Source organism: Anabrus simplex, chromosome 8 (genome assembly GCF_040414725.1).
Source record: "Anabrus simplex isolate iqAnaSimp1 chromosome 8, ASM4041472v1, whole genome shotgun sequence".
Classification (NCBI taxonomy): domain Eukaryota; kingdom Metazoa; phylum Arthropoda; class Insecta; order Orthoptera; family Tettigoniidae; genus Anabrus; species Anabrus simplex.
The window spans coordinates 186,701,949-186,725,169 of record NC_090272.1 but is presented as its reverse complement, the minus strand read 5'-3'; the positions used below and the strand labels follow the sequence as shown (position 1 = coordinate 186,725,169).

Here is a 23,221-nt window from a genome sequence, read left to right as displayed (position 1 = left end):
GATTGATTGATTGATTGATTGATTGATTGATTTGAGGAGTAGGCCTAACCAGAAAGTTATATTTCCGGCTGCACCCTGAATAGTCTGGAACTTTGTCACCGAGGATATAAAACAGGCTTGCCACCTAATCACTACCACACCACCACCACCGCTGGCCAATGAGTAGTTGGACATCTGTAGTACTAGCTGTCGTCGGAGTGGTCTTTGTTCACTGGTCAATGTTGGTGGTATTATGTGTAGTGAGTGTCGTAATTTTAGCACGTTTAGTAATACCTGTTGAGTAGTTCAGCGTGTGGAGCAGTTACGTTGTCTGTGAATTAATAGAATTCACTGTATTAACTGTGTGAGTTATCGGATTCATCTGGAGTCGAATCAAATGAATAGCAGTCGTATGTTGTGGTAGTCAGCACCCCCATGTTCAAACCTGTCTGCGTGCAGTTGCTGTGTGAAATGGCTGAGCGTGTGGAACCAAGTAAAAACGTGAGCTGCCAATCAATCGGGATTATCGCCCGTCCAGGTAATACCAGGTAGCCTGACTACCTGCTGTGAGGAGGACAAAGACACTTTAAATAACTTCTAATTAGTGAACTGTTGTCCATTCTCAGATATAATCATGTCCGTATATGTGTGTACACTATATGGGACATCCTGCATGAAATTAGATCGATAAAACAGACAGTGTTTTATTCGAAACAGCATCTATGAACGAGGGTCATCCAGAAATTAAGTTTTTTTTTTTTTTTTAAAAGACAACATAGCTACATGAAAAACTTAATGGCACTCGATACATGAATTTTAGAGCTTGAGAAAATCTCGTATCAGATAAACCAAGTACTACTCCTCAGCCCAGAATTAGAATCTTTGAACTGGCCGGTAAACGAATCTGGGGTCTTGGAATAGAAGACAGACATGCTATCTCTACACCAAAGGCGTGGCTAATAATAATAATAATAATAATAATAATAATAATAATAATAATAATAATAATAATAATAATAATAATAATAATAATAAATAATAATAATATATTCTATTTACGAGTTGTATTTTTTTCAGTTCATGAGCCTTATCATTATTTTGTGGATACACAAAATTTTCTTTCGACTTATTGGAACTCTTTTTCTCCGCTGTTGGGTTGAGTAAACGGATGCATTCATTATCTGTACCCCCTGCGTGTCGTAAGAGCTACTACACGGGAAGAACAAAAGAACCAGTACTCAGTCTCTTGTCTTCTAAGCCTAAAGACATATCCATAATTCTATTTTTTTCCGTGTGCTGGAGAAAATGTACAAGCACGAAGTTTTATTTTCATTGTTCTTACCGCGATAACATTTTTCACAAATTTAGAAAAGAATCCGGAAATATTACTTCTATCTCAAAACTGTATATGGAAGAACTTTTTACGTGTCATATAATTTTATCGTACGAGCTAAGTTTATCATTAATTTACATTTTTAGTATGTCATCGGTGAACATCGCTAGAAATGGAAATATTTTTCAGTCGTCATGGTAAAGAAATAACTGACGATGAGTGAGTGTTTTATAAGCTCCAAAAATGCGTGCTCATTAGTCTCTGTTGATCAGGAGGTTATTGAACATGACTGTCTGAATTACGAGACAAGTGTAAAGGAACGTTGGCTCGAAAAGTGGGGAGAAAAAAGGAATCTTAAAAGTGGAGCAGGGATGGGGGTGATTTGAAAATCTAGGCCTGGAATGCCAAAATATCATTGGGCCGGTAAAAAAGAAGTGTGGACCTAAGTTCCTAAACCTTTTCAACAATATGAAACAGACTCACCTTACCACCACCAAATTCCGTCGAAATTGGTCATTGCTCCTCGGCGGCATTGTGTTCTTACTGCAAGTTGAATATGTTCGACAAACCTCGGGTGACATCATCACCGTCAGATTCTCCAAGTTTCGACGAGCTTCCAGCATGTTCTTCCGCCTCTTCATGTGTGTTTGTGTCATCACCTCCCTCTCCAATACATTATAAATACTGCTTTTTACCGTCACCTGGATGAGACGTCCTTCGGCCTGTAGGAGGGAGAGGGGAGCTTTCCCTGGTGTTTACCACTAGTATATACACCCATGTTCATAAAAAAACAGAACACCTTGAAAGACTAAAGACAGAAAGTTCATATTCACAGGACATGTTCATTAGTATGTTCTGCAGAAACGATTAGCATTTCAGTCACCTAGGTTCAGCATGTGTCCTGTTGCCTAGTAGGCACTGGGTCCTCCGTGGCCCTTGATAACTTGTTCCATGCTTGATGGCATCGACGCGTATAAGGTATGAATGGCGTCCTGGGGTATAGCCATGCATGCTGCATTCACCTGGTTCCACAGTTCATCTTTGGTGGTTGGCATTGGTTCACAGCGCCGCACCCGTCATTTCACCATATCCCACACATTTTCCATCGGCGACAAGTCCGGTGATCGGGAGGGCCAGAGCAACAGTCTGACATCCTGTGACAACAAGAAGGCACGTGTTCGTGCAGCAACATGTGGTCGCATATTGTCCTGCTGAAATATGGAGTCTGGGTTGTCATGCAGAAAGGGTACGGCTACGGGTCGCTGGATGTCATTCACGTAGGTCAGACTGGTCACAGTGCCCTGGACACGCACCAACTGCGATTTGCGATTGTATCCAATAGCACCCCACAGCATAAGGCCTTGGGTCGGCGCTGTATATCTTGTGCGAATGCAGTCAGTGTGATGCCACTCCCCCTGTCTGCGGCGAACCAAAATGCCGCCATCAGTTTCAAACAAGCAGAACCTGAATTCGTCTGAAAAAATTATCTGCTGCCATTCCTGTCCCCAGTGACGTCGTTCCATAGACCATTGCAGTTTAGCATGATTATGCACATTAGTCAAAGGTAGGCGGAGAAGTGGACGACGCGTCGGTAACCCAGACCGTAATAAACGGCGACAGACTGCCACTCCTGATAGTGTGCGATGTGTTACACTGTTCCACTGTTGCGTCAGAGCCGAGGAGGACTCAGATCTGTTCTGTAAAGCCATTCGGATGAGATGTCGATCTTCTCGGGGGTTGGTCTGGGTGGTGCGACCAGACCCATCTCGTCGTGTTCTACGGCCTTCTGTGAACCATTTTGTACACACCTGTTACACTGTCGACACACTTTGCCCCACACGAGCAGCACTTTCCCGGATTGACGCATCACGTTCTCTCATGCGAATAATGCGCCCTCTTTCAAACTCACTCATTCGACGGTATGGTTCTCGCATACGTCTGAGAGGCATCCTGCACGTCTCAAGTCACACTGATCCATTACCTTCGGTTTATAGCGACAACGAGAGCCGCAGGCACATTTTACCCGTCGGCGGTGGTGCGCCGATATATCGATGGGGACCTTGAACCTGAGGGTCGACATGGTTCAAATGCTAATCACTTCTTTAGAACATACCAATGCACGTGTCCTGTGAATATGAACTTCCTATCTCTAGTATTTCAATGTGTTCTGGTTTATATTAACACGAGTGTATACTGTATATAGTGCCAGGACCATTTTTTGGCGGGTGAAGCATGAGGTATGAATATATTTTCATCCTTTGTAATAAATTCCTAAGGGGGCTCCAAGTGATCATATTTTTATCCGCTCTCGTAGCGAGATAATCATATACAATTCCTCATCGGCAGTTCAAAATAAAGTAAAATTGATCTAAATTATTTTAATATATGAACTGGAATTTCTCTGCAAGATGCTCTAAACTTTATATGGTGTTCAAGCTAAATTTGAAGATTAACTGAGTAACTCAAATCAGAAAATACGTCACACATACTACTTGTTAATCTCTATTATCTGGACTATGTGCCTATTTGTTACGAATAATTGTCAAATTTTCCTTTTTAGGTTTTTCCTGTATAATCTTAACTCTCATAGATTGCCGTTCGAAATATAAGTCCTCTTTGGTATTTCAAGACTATTAGACTATTTTCGTCACGGACCTATTTAGGATCTTTGGTTTCGTAATTTCATCTGTAAGTTTTATATTTGTTTCTTAAATGTAGATATTTGTCTGGGAATTCATGTTATGGTTGGGAAGTGTCTATTAATATATGGGGATAATTGCATTTGCTCTCAGCTTGGATGTTGACCGTCCTATTTTAATAGGTTGGTAACACTGGTAGTTATGATCTGCTCCACGGTTAGTATTCAACATAGATATAGTTCAAAGTGTCATTGCAAGCTTTTATTTTACTTTTAAGTGTATATAAACCTTTTATATGCAGTGCTCTGTTTAATGCCATTTAGATGTATTCATATTTTAAAAACTGTAACTTATATATTGTATTTGATTTTGTATATTGCAACTGTATGTTGTCTAATGGCAGCAAACTGCATTATTATTATTATTATTATTATTATTATTATTATTATTATTATTATTATTATTATTATTATTATTATTATTATTATGTGGTCTCTTTAAATTGTTTCTTACTCGGGAACAAATTCCTGCATTTTGAATTATTTCTATTCGAGCGATTATAAGATTTGTATACCACTTGTCGGTTGGTGTGTTAATGTTCTTATATTGCAAAATATATTTATACATGACTTGTTGTTAAATTTGTAATAATAATAATAATAATAATAATAATAATAATAATAATAATAATAATAATAATAATAATAATAATAATAATAATAATAATAATAATAATAATTACTTTTACGGTTTTTGGAGACGCCGAGGTGCCGAAATTTGATCCCGTGGGAGTTCTTTTACGTGCCAGTAAATCTACCGACACGTGGCTGACGTATTTGAGCCCCTTCAAATGCCACCGGACTGGGCCAGGATCGAACCTGCCAAGTTGAGGCCAGAATGCCAGCGCCTCAACCGTCTGAGCCACTCAACCCGGCTGTTAAATTTGAAGAGGCAATTTCATGGTCCTTTCACCCTTATCTCCAAGTATTAGCGTCCTTGATTTTCCCTGAGTATTAACAATGGCACGTTGTGTACTAAGTTTTCTTTTCTGATCATTCTGCCTTATTGTTTACATTGTACCGTCCAGTGCCCAGCAGTCCTTACTCACGTTTCCACTGCCTTCCTGCTCTTGACCAACTAATGTTTTGTCTGGGCGGTTCGGGGTTACTCTACCAGTGGAATAATTTTTAAAAAATATCATTAGCGCTTCACTGGACCACATTTATTCAGGTTTCCTCCTATCATTGCCCACATGTCCTTCATTCTCTTAATGTGAGCGTTTCTCCTGTCCTCTGACCAGCAAAGTTGTTTCGCTGGTTTGGCCATTTCTTCAGGTACCCTCCAATCCTGGATTTTTTGTTCAAAGATGCTTCTGTCTTGGACATTTTGTTCCGTTATCCCGCTCAGCCTCAAATCATCAGCCACCCCTTGGTGCCATCTGGGTTTACCTTTGAAATTCCAAACTTGTGTTAGAATCTGTTTCGTCAGCTTGATATCAGACATGTGAACACATGACCGAAGAAAGTCAGCCTCCTTTTCCTGATGACATCCGTTACTTGGCCCACCTTGCTGTGCACTTCATTTTTTCTGAGCTTCTTCCTTTTTAATATGTCCTAAGACCTTTCTCCTTATCGTTCTTTCTAATTTCTCCAGTTCTCGATTTGTGGTTTCATTTCTCAGACTCAGTGTTTCTGATGCACATACAACTTCTGGTCTTACAATTTCTGGTAGTGTCGGATGTTACATCCCCATAATAAAGCTCTCTTATTGTATATCTCAAGAGTCCTCAAGTATGCTGCCTCGATTTTCATTGATTTTGCCTCCACACCCTGTTTTTCATTGTTCTTCATATTTAATCACTCTCCGAAATATTTGAAAGCTTCAACCCTTTGAATATCGCCCTGTGTTGTTTTTACCTTAAATGGACTGTCCTTAATATTGGCCATGTATTTTGTTTGTTTTTTTCAGTTGAGACTTTGAGACCTATTTTACCTACATCATGATAAAGTTCCTCAATCTGTTGCTCATCTCCTTCAATGGATGGTACTAGGATTGCAAGATCATCTGCAAAAGCCAACAAGTCTACATGAAGTTTAATTTTAGATGCCTTAAAACTGAGTCCACTTTGAAATTCCTTTCCTTCGAGGGCTTTTCTCCATTCCCAGATGACCTTCTCTAAGGCACAATTAAAAAGAATAGGTGATAAACCACCCCCTTGTTGGACTCCAGTTTTGAAGTCAAAGGGTTCTGAAATTTCACCTAGAAACTTAACTTTATATTTGATGTTAGTCAGGGTATCTTTGATGATGTTTCTAGTCTTATTGTCTAGTCCAAGCTCTTCCAGGACTTTTTTTTATCAGTGCCTTTCTATCAATCGAATCATAAGCCTTCTTAAAGTCTATGATAATTATCGCTAGGTCTTTTATCCTTAGGTTGGCAACTGCAATTATAATTTTTAGGTTAAGGATTTGTTCAGTGCATGATCACCCCTTCCTGAATTCTCCATGATATTCACCAAGATGTGGGTCAAGTTATGTTTCACCTCGTAAAAGGAGAGCTATAGGAGCTATAGAAAGAATCTTGTCGGTTATAAATAAAAGCGAGATACCTCTGCAGTTGTTAATATTCGTTTTAAATCTTTTCTTATGGAGCGGGTGGATGAGAGCTGATTTCCAGTCATCCGGCACCTTAGTGGTTTGCCAGATCTCTTCAATGATCTTTCTTAATGTCTCAATAGATGCCTCATCAGCCTTCTCCCACAGCTTTGACACAATCGAGTCCTCCCCAGGGGCTTTCTTATTATTTAAAATGCAATGATTCGGTGCATTTCGTCTTTGCATGATGGTTGAGAGTCTGGGTTGACTGTTATAGTTTGAGTTCTTTCGAATGTCACGGTGATTCACTGTTCAGAAGTTTTCCAAAGTAGTTGGCAAGCAAGTGGAAATTCTCATGGTTGATTATTTATTTATTTATTTATTTATTTATATATTTATATATTTATATATTTATTTATTTATTTATTTATTTATTTATTTATTTATTTATTTATTCCGCAAAATGCTCTAGCATTAAATAAACCTTCTGCTGCCTCATTGGCAAGTACCATTTCATTAACTGATTCTTGTTATTTAAAATGTTTTCTAACTTTCCTTCTGTCAATTATTCCCACTACAAGGCATTAGGGCTGCAATTAAGAAAAATAACCCCTCAACTATTGGTACACAAATATATAATTACATTCGTAAAATTTCTCCTGTGATGCATGCGCTGCACGTCGCGGGCGGGCGCATGACCATGCCAGCTGTGCGTAGCCAAGTGTTTTGTTAGGGCAACACATGGCGAGTGTAGTTCATGTTTACCAAGTGGAACTGTCCACTGCACTGCTCCGCGCTCTGGGGAATTCATTAAGCGGAAAAAGCAAGTTTAGTGCAATCCAATGACATCCAACAATATCAGGGGAAGGAGAGGCGGAGATGTTAAGGATCACTAGGGTAAGGATTTTAGGATGGAAAGTATGGTCAGAAAAGGGACAAAAATGTTCTGACAATACATACAAAGAGGTGCAAAAAAGGTGTTGCTGAAATCATTCTATTAAAGTTTAAACCAGTTACATGCACTTTATTTATCACATTTATTCGGTTCTACCGTGGTGTAGGGGTAGCGTTCCTGCCTCTTACCCGGAGATCTCCGGTTCGATTCCCGGCCAGGTCAGGGATTTTTACCTGAACGTGAGGGCTGGCTCGAGGTCCACTCAGCCTATGTGATTAGAATTGAGAAGCTATCTGACGGTGAGATAGCGGCCTCAGTCTCGAAAGCCAAGAATAACGACCGAGAGGATTCGTCGTGCTGAACACACGACACCTCGTAATCTGCAAGCCTACGGGCTGAGCAGCGGTCACTTGGTAGGCCAAGGCCCTTCAAGGGCTATAGTGCCATGGGGTTTGGTTTTTGTTTGGTATTCTGTTCTAATAATTAATCAACATGTTGTATTGGATTACAAACAATATTTCAATGTTTCAATGTTTTTGACAGTAAGTCGCTGGCGCTTTGGGATCAGTAGATTCGACATCTACAGAAACCGATGGAGCGTATTTTGTCAGCATTCGTAAAGGGTGTTCAGTAGAAGTTGCAAAGTTTTCCACATGAGTATTGTTCTTCAAATTTAATTCGAATTTGTGCCTAGCAAACATATCGGGGTTGTCCCTAACTTCTTCCATTGTTGTTCCTCCTCCATAACTCCTTCTTAACCTTCGACATGATTTTGTGTTGTGAAAAATACGCTCTGGTCCGGGCTGATAAAACACTAACATGGCCAACAAGAGAGTACACAGTAAATAGGAGAAATCGTTAAATGCATACTAGTACTAACTGAACTTAGTTCAAAGTGTTGAAACATAATTGTTTAAATTTAATTTGATTTCACAGCTGCAGATGGCCAGTCTTGCTGAGGTTGGCCATTGTTGCTGGGATATAAATTATTGGTGTTTCCATAAATTATATTTTGATATTTATTTATTGATAGAAGCCTCGGTGGCTCAGACGGCAGCGCGTCGGCCTCTCACCGCTAGATACCGCGGTTCAAATCCCGGTCACTCCATGTGAGATTTGTGCTGGACAAAGCGGAGGCGGGACAGGTTTTTCTACGGGTACTCCGGTTTTCCCTGTCATCTTTCATTCCAGCAACACTCTCCATTCTCATTTCATAGCATCTATCAGTCATTAATAAATCCCTTTGGGAGTGGTGACCCCATCGTACTAATAGCCTATATCTGCTTCATTCATTACATCCCTGACCCGGTCAATGACTGGAAAACAGTTTGTAGGTTTTAATTTTTTCAAATTTTTTTGACTTGTGAGTTCTGATCAAATAAGATGTTAAACATTTGTTCAAGAAAGAGAAAAAAGTCTATCCTAATTTTTAAAAAATGCAGATAAATACGGGGTGAGAAGGTGCTGAAACATGAAATAGAAGGGAAAAGGTGGCAAAATGTAGTGTGAATGTTCCTAAGTCGCTGACTAATTTTACAAATATATTATAAATCTGCATTTTACTAGAAAATATGAAATATCTGCATTTAAAATGGAAAATCTGAAAATTAACATTCATTAAAGAATCATACACACTCGTCGAACCTTGTACTCACCCTTACTTGTTACCTGCTTACTTACACATACGTTATTTGAAGGGCGCCAGCTGCCACTCAGTGCAGCAATAATAGAATTAGACTCTTGACTATCTCTAGGAGCTTACTTTTGACAACATACCATATAAGTTCTGGGAAAAGGAGATTGGCGTTCGGTTTCCCCATTAATTTTGAGGTTAAGATATTTTACTTTCATTGAAATAAAACTATGAATTCTTTTGATAGAACAATATATATTCTTTAAATAATATATCAAAAATAGTGAGTCTTGTTGCGATAAAACAGATGAGAATATGAAATTATGACATTGCAACTGAAAGAAACTAGGCATGAATTTGAATTCTTCTTGACCGGACATTTAACACTTTATACGAAATATTTCCCTCACTGATTCACTTGACTGTACCTTCAACGCTTTTAGTGTAATTACGACGTATTCCTTTGATCTGGTGTTTACTGTAGATGTGTCACGCCTAACTTGGTGATACATCCTTGTGACTGCTTCTTCTCCATATCATCTGACTTCTTTGTAAGTCAATATGGTATTACCTCTTGGTAGGTCCAGGGTTGCCCTCTCTGACTTCATGGTAAGCACTTGCGTCCGTGTCTTCCACTAAGTGACGGACCAACCATTTGGTCTCACTCTCTCAATGACCAATAATTAATGGCTCACTGAGTCTTCACCATCTCTCGTTCACACTCGTTGGCTGACCGACTGAGGTCTCTTCATCTAGTAGACTTCTTCACTGTACTGCATCCGTATAACTAATGACTGACGCTACAATATGCACCCACCTTATATAGACGTTGGTTGACACAGCTACGTAATCTCCAGAAATAACAATGACATACTCCCACCTACGCGACAGATATTACATACAGTGGTGAAATAGCCCTGGGGCGGTCGACTTTCTGAGCGCATATCTAAATAAATACGATGACGTAGCCATGGAGTGGCGATGACTTGGCAGAATCGCCAACAATATTGCACAATGCACCAACGTCACATCCAATCTCTGATATATACAACAATTCTCACTGTACAGGTATTGAGTGTTATTCTACACATACGTATATATGCATACATCTAAGTACAATCTTGCAAGCAACAGGCATTGCAAAATTGAATTAAATAAGACTGATAATTACAATAATAGTAACAATATCACAGATAACATAATAATAATACTTACATAATAATAATAATAATGATAATAATAATAATAATAATAATAATAATAAAATACAGAAAAATCATACAATAATAAAAATACAGATATCATCTTGTAACGGGATTTGAACCGTTACAATTCGCCTCCCTCATAAATAAATCGAAGAACAAAGAATCGATTGATTTATGAACAAAATTATATATATAACACTGACTCATGTAAACACTTTAAATGAGTATACAACAATAGTTTTCTTTTTCAACATCCATACATTTTATAATACATCACATATGAGAATTTTTCTCGCACATTGCCATCGTAGATAACTGTTCAGTGTCCCATTCTCTTTTTCTCTCATACAAATCACAAGAGTATAGCCCTTAATTTAACACACACAGATAATTTTCAATCAATATACAACATTCTTCTCCTTTTTTTAACATATCAAAATATTTTGTGAAAATTCACTTATATGAGAACTTTTCTTGCATATTGTTATCGCAGATAGCTGTCCAATGTCCTGTTCTCCGTTTTTTGTCACACAGAACATGACAATGTAGCACTTATTCTTCCAATACACCAATACGACACTTGGTTCACACGCAAATCGCAGATGTTAGTTTTATTTTGCCAGTTTCTTACAAAAATTAATCATCTTATTATTGTCTCAACAAATCTCACGTGAAGTACTTCTTTACATTCATTATACTATAAATACCGACAATATCCCCTTCCTGAATTTATAAGAATATGCACACTTCCCGATACGGCTCACAATAGTGAAATACCCCTGATACAAAAGAAAGAATTTCGACATACTTCCCGCCTCTGCAGATGATGGGAATGGAACTCTAAGTAGCACCTGTCACTCAAATTGAATTCATCCAATTTTGCCCTTATTACCTTACATCTCTCAATAAATCACATCCTCCTTGGCAACAACAATTAAAGAATCAATACTATGGCTACAAGATGGTTCAATTATTCCGCAATCCAGCATAATGTTTATTTGTTCTTAGACGTCACTAGCATTTTTAAGTTGAATGGGGTACTTACCTCCCACAAACGATGAATGGTCATGTACTACAAATTTATGTTCAAATACGTGTTCTTCCTCACTTACCACTAAATACATCTCGATGCTTACCTAACATCGAACACAATTACTCCTCCTGTAATTCACCCAAATTACCTCACGTCACCGCCTCATACCGACTATCCCTCGGATACTGGTCGTACAGGCACGTAACACACCCAACAAAACATTTCCTCTCACTAGGAACAACTTCACTTACCTCTCATATATTTCAAAGAACACACGTCACCAACACACTTACCTCAGACCATCATAATTAACACGTACTTCTTTGCTAGATTACTCCCAGAACAAACACACACTACCTAAATTAAAGTCTATTCTACTTGCATGATTTGCAACCACGTCAGCCCCTAAAACAACTGAATACACAAGTTCTGGTACAACAAGACATAGTTGAAACTTACAATTATTTTTACTTATGATCGGTACTGCTATCATTTTATTTACTCACTGTGACTTACCCAACGTCTGTTATAATATTTAATAGTACCTTCATTTACCTTCTTCATCTCACAATTTCTATCGTCGGAGTTATCACCTCACTACTTACATCACATTCTCGGCATTACAAGTACTTACATCACTTAACAGAACACTTCTTACGTCTAACTTACTACTTCCATTAATTACTTCATTATCTACGACTACGTCACTACTTAAATATCTCACTTAACACTATTTAGGTCACAATCACACTATACTCTTAAATCTACTTTCATTACATACCTACTTATACTAAATAAATACTAAATACCAGTTCATCTTCTACCTTCGGACTGTTCACTTTATTTACCCGATTCCCTGTGAATCTGAAATACTCTGACTCGATAACGACACCTTGATAACCTTCGTATTCAGACTATCATAGTCTCTCTGATAACTCAAATACATACGCCTCCCATCTTCCGATTCTCTCTGATTACTCTTCTGATCCTCTCTCTCATAATTCAAATCCATACGCCTCCCATCTTCCGATTCTCTCTGATTATTCCTCTGACCCTCTCTCTCACAACTTAATTCCATACGCCTCCCATCTTCCGATTCTCTCTGATTACTCCTCTGATACTCTCTCTCACAACTCAAATTCATACGCCTCCCATCTTCCAATTCTCTCTGATTACTCTTCCGACCACTATCACCATCAACACAACTATTAATCCTCTGCGGATCATTATCACTACCTCTTCTCTGATACACGGCTAAAATTTTCCCCCCTCTCTCTACTATACTACTTTTACCAGACATCATGCGCTCTCTCTCTCGCGCGCGCCCTTGCACACATTCTTCCCAAAGCCTATCAATGAACACTTTAAACTCTCCTAAATTAGACATATTATTCCAGTACACTCGAAACCATATTCTACTTTCACCGATAAAAACATTCGACAAAATCTCCAACACATATTCCCATTCATTAATATTATTCCTCGACTTACTTGCAAATCTTTTCTCGACTACTTTTACAAATTCTGTAGTACTGAACTGTTTTCCAGAAAACTTGGTTAAATCACAATCCCTACTGAACAAACCACTCGCTATTACCACTTCTCTCGCCGTCTCACCTCTACCTTCTTGCCGTATCACACCGTGGCAGTTCACAACTTTTTCTTCTTCTTCTTCTTCTTCCGCTGCTCTCTCAGAATTCTCTTCCACTATTCTTACGTATTCCTGCAATTCTTCCTCTCTCTGTCTCACCTGTTGTGATAGCATTTCCTGTTCGTTCCGTAGTTCAGTGACCTCCACAAGTTTGCTTTCAATCTGCTCATTTCTACTAATCTGTTCCCTCGTATCTTCCCCAACTGCATTGTAACTCTTGTCCAATCTTTTCTCTACTACGTCATGAATTTCTTCCCGATTACTCGAAATTTTATTACTTAACAGTACGATCTTGTTTGTACATGTTACTTTGACATGCTCAATTTGAGTATGAAAATCGCTCCGACTCGACTCCATTTCTTCCCTAAGGTCAACACACACTTTATTAAACTTATTTTCTAACTTGTATATTTGACCAGTTACCTCTACTATCTTAGTATCCATTTTAGAATTTAATGATTCACTTAGCCCATCTATTTTATCATTAATCGCACTGTTACCATTAATCAATTCTTCGATTTTACTACTTAGAGAGTTAATCTGTTCATTACAATTTTCATTACTATTGTAAATTAATTCTTTCATCTCTTATTATTTTCATTACTAATACCAATCATTTCTTCCATTTTATTACTTATCTCTTACTATTTTCGTTACTACTATCAATCTTTTCCTCCATTCTTTTCTGACTATTTTCACTGAGCTGGGTCATTCTGGCCATGAACAAATTAAAAAAATCTTGGTTCATTCCCCCCGCGATTTCCTTTTGGGTTTCAGTGTGCTTTTCAATTTCTGCACTTTTCTGAATTTCCTCAGAAGCTCCCATCGTATTCACCTGCTCCCTACTCTGAATTTCACCTTGGATGTCCGCAGAAGCAATGACCTCGTCGTTACATGACTTGTTACTGTCTTCCGTGTCCATCTTTGGTTCACTAGTAATAGTACGCGATCTCAAATTAATTTCCCTCTTCAAATCCCTTGACATATCCCCAAAATAAAAAATATATATATCACAAAGTTACACTCCTGACATTTACCGGTAATAATTTCCGTTGGCTTAAATGTGCATACTATTCCCAAAATGAACCTATGATATGCTGTCATTCAGACCAAGTTCTGAATTTCTTCGTGCACCACGTTGCGGGGCCAAATTGTGAAATATTTAATACTTAACTTGCTAACAGGGTGTGGGGTAATAAGCTTACTTTTGACAACATACCATATAAGTTCTGGGAAAAGGAGATTGGCGTTCGGTTTCCCCATTAATTTTGAGGTTAAGATATTTTACTTTCATTGAAATAAAACTATGAATTCGTTTGATAGAAAAATATATATTCTTTAAATAATATATCAAAAAATAGTGAGTCTTGTTGCGATAAAACAGATGAGAATATGAAATTATGACATTGCAACTGAAAGAAACTAGGCATGAATTTGAATTCTTCTTGACCGGACATTTAACACTTTATACGAAATATTTCCCTCACTGATTCACTTGACTGTACCTTCAACACTTTTAGTGTAATTACGACGTATTCCTTTGATCTGGTGTTTACTGTAGATGTGTCACGCCTAACTTGGTGATACATCCTTGCGACTGCTTCTTCTCCATATCATCTGACTTCTTTGTAAGTCAATATGGTATTACCTCTTGGTAGGTCCAGGGTTGCCCTCTCTGACTTCATGGTAAGCCCTTGCGTCCGTGTCTTCCACTAAGTGACGGACCAACCATTTGGTCTCACTCTCTCAATGACCAATAATTAATGGCTCACTGAGTCTTCACCATCTCTCGTTCACACTCGTTGGCTGACCGACTGAGGTCTCTTCATCTAGTAGACTTCTTCACTGTACTGCATCCGTATAACTAATGACTGACGCTACAATATGCACCCACCTTATATAGACGTTGGTTGACACAGCTACGTAATCTCCAGAAATAACAATGACATACTCCCACCTACGCGACAGATATTACATACAGTGGTGAAATAGCCCTGGGGCGGTCGACTTTCTGAGCGCATATCTAAATAAATACGATGACGTAGCCATGGAGTGGCGATGACTTGGCAGAATCGCCAACAATATTGCACAATGCACCAACGTCACATCCAATCTCTGATATATACAACAATTCTCACTGTACAGGTATTGAGTGTTATTCTACACATACGTATATATGCATACATCTAAGTACAATCTTGCAAGCAACAGGCATTGCAAAATTGAATTAAATAAGACTGATAATTACAATAATAGTAACAATATCACAGATAACATAATAATAATACTGACATAATAATGATAATAATAATAATAATAATAATAATAATAATAATAATAATAATAATAATAAAATACAGATAAAATCATACAATAATAAAAATACAGATATCATCTTGTAACGGGATTTGAACCGTTACAGTAGTAACCTTACAAAAAGGTGACAAAGGTGCAACGGTTTGTGTTTATTTTGCTTCATTTCATGCCCCCACATACATATATTGACTTATCTGTATGAAAAGAGCTGTATTTTTAAAAAGGTGCTGGACCTTGAAATGTTTTCACTAATGATCACCCCACCATCCTTGTTAGAACATGTTCTGTTCATTCCAACCAGCCTTAAATGTTTGTCAAAATGTGAATTTTTAAGATAAGACCTTTGTTTAAATATATTTTTTTTCATTAAGATAACTGGATTGTGTGTAACACTGAACTTTGATATTAGTAGTCATTACTACTATCACACAGTTACCTAAAGAAATGTTCCCTTTTACTCCCGTCTCCTATATGAAGATTGGCAATCATTATGACACATGTCCTGAGCTGTTGTGGTTTCAGGCCTGTCCAATGCAGTATATAAGAGAGCCAGGAAGTCCTCTCTTTCCCTCGATCTTCCCTATTATAAGCTGAGGCAAAGTTCATGTGTAAGGATGTGACCACGATACGCTGCTTGTCTTTATTTTAGTGCTGTGAAGGAATTCTCTGGACTTAGGCCCAATTGGTTTATCATACGTATTTTCTAAGGCAGGGATGGAAAACCAGTTGGTGACACCCGAACACGAGTTCTGTGGCATATTGCATAACACACTAATATATTTTAATGTTTTTAACATTTAATAAATAGATCGAAAATCTACCAGAATAGTACATTTTAAAATTAATGAAGAACAATGCCACAATTAATTCCACGGCCATATTTCTTTACAAATTTTTTCAGACGAAAGCAAAAATATATCTTATTCTTAAAATTTACCAGATTATAAAAATATAATTTTCAGTAATGTTTGCAAAATAATATAAAGAAATATTCAGTCGCATGGATTTAAATGTAATGCAATTTAATACCTAAATGAAGTCTAAGGAGAGGTTTCATTATGATTTTAAAGGAAAATAACCGATGGGACACCAGACAATTAAAAGTATTAAACAAGACCTTAACTGACGCGCTAGTCAGTAAAGCTTTGTCATACCTGAAATCTAAGGTATTTTCAGCTTACGCCGATATACTCACACCTTCAAAGGTTCGAGTTTATGCTCCATAGCTACTTTGGATGTCCATGATTCTGTTACTTACAGCAGAACATACCAAACATAGATCTTATCAAATCTCATTCTTAGATTTCAGTTGAGCTGAGGGACACAGAGCAGCTGTTTCATTCGTATACATCCGCTTCTCGATAATTCAATCCTAGTCCTGAGTTCTACATCCGGTTTTAATTAGCAGCTCAAGGCATGCTGTAAAGAAGTTCTCCGGAATTAGGTCCACTTAGTTAACCAAGATAGTTTCAGAATATGTCAATAAACCCAAATTTTGAAAGCTTAAACTTTATGCTCAATACCTGCATTTCAAAAACTTAATACTTATTACATTATAATCAAACTGTAATTAAAACCTCCCAGGGTGTGGGCTAACATTACACATTTCTAGTGCGTGCGTGTGTGTGTATGTTTGTGTGTACAATTATGGAGCATTTTTATATGTAAAAATTGAGAATATTGTAATTGTTAAATTTTAAGAGAATAATTTTTCAAAAAAAATTTCCTACATTCTAACCAAACTTTAATTGAAAACAAAAATATGGGTCTCTGAGGTAACGTTGCCCATTTCTAGAGTGTGTAAACATTTGGATAGCATTTACATGAAAAAACTGAGATAATTGTACCCGAATAAATCAAACAAATTGTTAATTTTTTTTATTAGAAATTCTACTTATAAATAACATGATACGGCCATCAGTCAACTCTGAATAAGCTTCTTGTTATTACAAGATTCTCATCCATAGATTTAACATAAAAGGAGAAAATTATTAATACTATGATATCTGTTAATCTATAATGTGCATTATCAACTAGCAATTTTAAAGCTTTTACCAAAATGGCTGGGAATCATTCGACGAGTACCAACCATGAATCTAATCACCTGAATATACTCAAGGTTGTATTTATGTTTATAGTGTTCGGTTGACTAGAAATTTTTCACATTACTACTGTTAACGATATGGCACTGAAATTAACGACTTCTAAGTAGTTCTATGTTTCATATTAGCTCCATACATCGTGCTTAGCTTGTAAAATAAATCAAGTCTGGGTATGTAAGGACTTACCGCACGGAAGAACTGGTACATGTGGCGTGGGTTGGTGTCCACGATCAGCTTGAAGATCTCCTTTTGTCGGATCTCCCTGAGGACCTGGCGGTACGAAGAAGGGCTCGCCTGTCTGATGTACATCTCTGTTCGCATGGCAGGGGGAGCTTTCACAAGGTCCTGAAGCTTGAAGAGCCCTGCACGAAACAGAGACATCAATTAAACAGTGGCATCAGAGAAAGAGAGATGCTAGTACATGAAGAATGTTCTCTGTTTTTAGGGCTAAGATCCAGTCACTCGTGTAAAAGTTACTTCCTTTTCTGTATGTCGCAATTTGAAATTATACCCATGAACCACAAGCTTCGATCAATATAAAGACTCTTTACCAGATCAGAAATACGTATGGAAGAAAATAATCTAAGAGGACTGATGGAGGCTGGAAGTCAAAAGTGTCGTGGTAGGTGAAGGAGTTGAAAAGATTATCGCATTTGTCATCCTGTATGAAGTATTCTCTTCTCCAAATTATCCACAAGGCCAGACAACGGATAAAGAATTGCTGATGCCATTTGTTTGGCATCACTTCAATTGGTGAACCAGCTGCCCCTTTTAAATCTGGGAGATATGTTATCCAGTAATACGCGTTAGTCGTGATGGTCAATATTTTTCTGCATTCTGGTTCAGCTGGTATACGACGTAACTCAAAAGTAATGAAAATCAAAATCCACAGTCTTCTTCCACTCATTCGACCGTGTCATGAATTTAATAAATGAAGCCCCCATCTAGCGGCGAGGATAGGAATTGTGCCGGTTGCCCAAGCCTGTCCTCTGGGGCAATGATTAAAGACCGACAGATGAAATGAAATGATATTAAGAAGTGTTGCTCTAATGAAAAATGACAGGGAAAGTCGGAGTACCCGGAGAAAAACCTGTCCCGCCTCCACTTTGTCCAGCACAAATATCACGTGGAGTGACTGGGATTTGAACTACGGAAACCAGCGGTGAAATGCCGGCGTACTGCCGCCTGAGCCACAGAGACTCAAAAAGTAATGTTTCGCTATTTATTTTGTATGAGAACAAGTAATAATATTAGCGTATGACCTACGAAGAGTCCTGGAGCAGGTTTCTTCCCTGCAGAGGGCCTATAGGCGACCTGCATATCTGTGAAGATGGGGCCCTACCCATAATGATTTTTAATAATGAAGGCGACACACACAACCAATTAAGGTTACAATCTCCGACGCGGCCGGGAATACAACTTAGGACTTCCTAGACCGAAGGTCAGGACGGCAACCATTTAGCCATAGAGCCGGACGAGAGAACAGATGAAAATTGGTGACAGAAACAGTTTTATTTCAGCACCATATGGTAACAACTCAATGTAAGCATATCCTACAAAGCACACTGGTCACTAATAACTGATGACATCTATCGGACTACAAAACGACAGTCGTTCCAAAAATATGACAGCAAGTCGAGTAGACTTCGGTTTAACAGAGACCAGTTTTGGGTTTCCTTGATTTTCCATTTTGTTGCACTAATGCAAATTTCGGGTCAGTTCCTGGTATAGGCCACGCCTACACACACCTCACATTCTTCTTGAATCCATCCCCGATACAAATCTCCCTGGCCTGATAGATGGCGTTAACGTCGAGGAGGCCCACCGTCCCCATCAGACATGGAATGAAACTTCGTTAAAAAAATATTCGAATGAGTTATTTTACATTAATCTAAAAGCGATGGACTGATGTTATCAGGTAGTCTATGAACAGCGGGTGTCATAAAACTACATTTTTGTGTAAGGGGCAGCTGGTTCAGCTCGTAAACGAGGTTACTCAAAATGTACGTTTTCCAATTTCTTTTGTAGGAGAACAACTGGTCATGATAAAGAACACTGTTTTTCGGCAGCACTCCTTTAGTTTCCAACATAATCACCAAAGTTATGCAAACCTTTATTATTAATGTAAAATGAGTTTAACTATTTCCTGACAGTAGAAACTGACTCACTTTGGGGATGAGGTCAAAAATCGCACGAGGCAGGTCCGGTGAATATGGCGGGAATTCCAGTACTCCCCACCCTCAGCGTTGAAGTTGCCTCCGTACAGCCTCTTCGGCACGTAGTCTGGCGTTGTCATGGAGAAGGATGAAATTGTTGAGAAGATCCGGGTATTTTCCCCCTAATGGCATGACGTAACTGTTTCTGCAAGAAGGTATGTTGTTGTCACCGTTGTGTCATGTGGGACGAAGTGACATGCAATCACGCCTCTGACGTCAAAAGCCACAATGACTATCAGCTTCACGGAGGAAGGGTTTCACCGAAACTTCTGTCTTCCTTGTGATCCTGCATCCTATAGTACAGACTGGCATTTGAGCTCTACTTCATACGCCCTAGTCCGAAATTCATCCACGGTCACTATTCTCTCCAGCATCTGCTCACTTTTCTGCCGGTAGCGTATCAAGTGGTCAGCGCATACACTTTTGTGAGTGCACGTAGCACCCACCATGATGCAATTTTATGCAGATGATGATCTTCCCTAAAATTCTGTGTATGGCTTGTTTCGGATTGTAACTCAAGTAGTGTCCATCTTCTGTCCAATTACTTGCACGTGACACATCATTGCGGACAATGTCAGGTCATTAGGACCGTTGCACATGCTGCTTGTTTCATGCCGATGTTCAATGCTGTTGTCATTCTCCCAACGGTTCCCACAGCTTCCCCAAGCTCTCTATGACATTCCTTGGCACTGCTAGTCTGAGGTAAGCACGCTGTTCTCGCCTCGTCACATCTATTCTGCACGTAGCCTGACTCACTACTGCAGTCCCATCACCCTGTGCGTGAGAAGAAAAAACAATTGTTGCCATGACATTTGCCTCAACCCTCGTATTTCGTTCATGCAAGTTCTTCCAGAAAGGACACTTCGACCAATTTTTATTTTCGCCAACTGACAATAGGTCCACAATAGCTGCGGATAAAGACTAAAAATAAAACGGATGATAAAGGAAGCGTGAGAAAAGCAACGGAAAATATACTGAACTTCGGAAGACCATTTATTCGTCTTTAAACTTACACTTCTGTTGTGACAATCAATATGGAATTTTTGGCTATTTGCTTTACGTCACACCGACACAGATAGGTCTTATGGCGACGATGGTATAAGAAAGTCCTAGGAATGGGAAGGAAACGGCCTTGGACTTAGTTAAGGTACAGTCCCAGAATTTGCCTGGTGTGAAGATGGAAAACCACGGAAAACCATCTTCAGGGCTGCCGACAGTAGGGTTCGAACACACTACCTCCCGATTACTGGATACTGACCGCACTTAAGCGACTGCAGCTATCGAGCTCGGTTATGGAATTTTTGAACCTTTACAATTGCCCTGACATAATCTTCTTGTGTGTGCTTGTAACAGACATGAATCCCTTTAATAAAGTAGGCTACATTCATTGATTGATTATAGTAGTTCATCGTAAACTATGTTTTTTGTGTGGGAGGAACGGACCCTGATATAGCGTAGTTATAATTTTAACTTTGGCATCCCTCGCAGCTTTAACTCGACTAAATGCCACATACAACTGACTATGGATGAAAACGCACCGAGATAGGTAAATACCTATTTTGTCAAACCTTTGATCCTGTGCTTTGTTAATGGTCATTGCGATAGAAAGGCATAAGATGATCTGCCTCCTTTTGAATTTAATAATGTTATTTGCTTAACGTTCCACTAACTACGTTTTTACGGTTTTCGGAGACGTCGAGGTGCCAGAATTTACTCCCGCAGGATTTCTTTTACGTGCCAGTAAGTCTACTGACGTATTTGAGCACCCTCAAATACCATCGGACTAAGCCAGGATCGAACCTGCCAAGTTGGGGACAGAAGGCCAGCGCCTCAACCGTCTGAGCCACTCAGCCCGACCCCTTTGCATTTGAAAAGCAGGTTACTGTCAGCAGAAACCCAACTAATCCTAGGTAGATAAATTATCTAATTCTTGGAAGCACCTTATAATTTTATAATTTTCTCATACGTCGGTTATTAGAACCAACATGGAACAAGAACTTACATTCTGGTGATAACTTGATTTCACAGAGCAATCTATCGCACTAACATAGAAAGATCTGCATAGTCAACTTCCACAGAGCCCTCTATCGGGCTGGCATAGAAGGATCAGCGGATACAACTTTCTTAGAGCCATCTAGCACGGATACATTTAACTGCAATGACCAATAAATGACTATTTTACGCAAATAAGGTAGGACTTTATAAAAGAAATAATATTTTTCTAGTAATCCTGAGATGGAGTCCTTTCTTTTCGTGCATACCACATGTGCTGTTTTCGCACAATATTATGTTACAGATATTCACATTATTAAAGTATGAAGGCTTTCACGGTCGGAGTCAATATGATACAAGTCTTCCGGGCTATTCTGCCGTGGTCTACTTCTCTCACTCCTGTCGCCAGCGAGACGCACTAGAGAGTATTTCGACGACGCCAGCAGTAGTCGAAACGTCTGGCAGAAATGAGATAAGTAGATCACGGCAGAATAGCCCTGAAGACTTCAATCATATTGACATTATGATTTTCTGCATACAAGATAGCCCGCCTGGTGGCCATGATCGTCTGAACGGTCTGACATCGTGGTTAGCCGGGTCAAGTCCCGTTGGTGACCATCAGAATGTTGGCCGGCAGGATAGGGAAGGTGGTGGTAAACAATTTATAATCACTAGATTGCTTGCAAAAAACCTGGGTTAAATTCAAAACTTCTCCGGAGTGCTCATATGAAGTGAGGGCATATGACGCGGTTAATAGTGATTCGTCCGTCGGATGGAGACGTTAAGCCTTCAGCAGACCCCTTGGTGCTATTCAGCGGGAGTAGGCTATGTGCCAGCACCGGATTTCACCCTCTCTCTTCCTACTATCATGTATGACGTCATTCAAGGCGCTGGCCTTCTGATCCCAACTTGGCAGGTCAGCCTCGTGTCGGTAGATTTATTGGCACGTAAAACTACACCTGCGGGGCAAAATTCCGGCACCTCGGTGTCTCCGAAAACCGTTAAAGTAGTTAGTGGGACGTAAAGCCAATAACATTATTACTATTATTATTATTATTATTATTATTATTATTATGGTGATGAGGTTGACGTCAGGAAGGGAACCCGGTCGTAAAAACTCGCTACGAAGATTCATCTTATTTCATATCCGACCCCGTAGATGTCCGGAACAAGGGTTGGACGTATGCAAGAATTTTTGAAAATAGGACAAAATGGCCGAAGATTAGACGAAAGATTGTGAGGACGAAATATGGTAATGGGCAAAAAAATTGAAATGGGTGATCGTGATAGGCGGTCGAAGTGAAAATTGGAAAGTGTAATAATTGTGCGTGGATGAAGCGTCTGGCGATCAATAAAAGAAAGTGAAGGCCATTTGGACCTGGGAGTTAAACATCACAGCAGATCGTAACTTCATTAGACTGTTCAGCGCGCTCGAGTTTACTTAATTGAACTGTATGTCTTTCTGTGGCTACTCTGAAACAATTAAACATATAAATTGAATTAAGCCAATTCATATGCTCTTTTAGTGAACATTCAAATTCTCACTCTATTATTGCGACTGTTTCTGTCGGCCATTAAAGGTAATGTATTCTCTAGGGAGTCCATCTGCATACTAATGGCGTGAAACTGCTCT

At 38.9% G+C, this 23,221-nt stretch overlaps 1 protein-coding gene across 1 annotated transcript in view; it reads right to left on the bottom strand.

Annotated features, from left to right (window-relative positions):
• The window catches only part of LOC136879360 (glutamate receptor ionotropic, kainate 2), a 473,995-nt gene that overhangs the window by 158,443 nt on the left and 292,331 nt on the right, over positions 1-23,221 (bottom strand). The window contains exon 5 of the mRNA XM_068229090.1: positions 17,567-17,742. Within this exon, the coding sequence (XP_068085191.1) occupies positions 17,567-17,742 (176 nt within the window). The remainder of the gene's footprint in view (positions 1-17,566; positions 17,743-23,221) is intronic.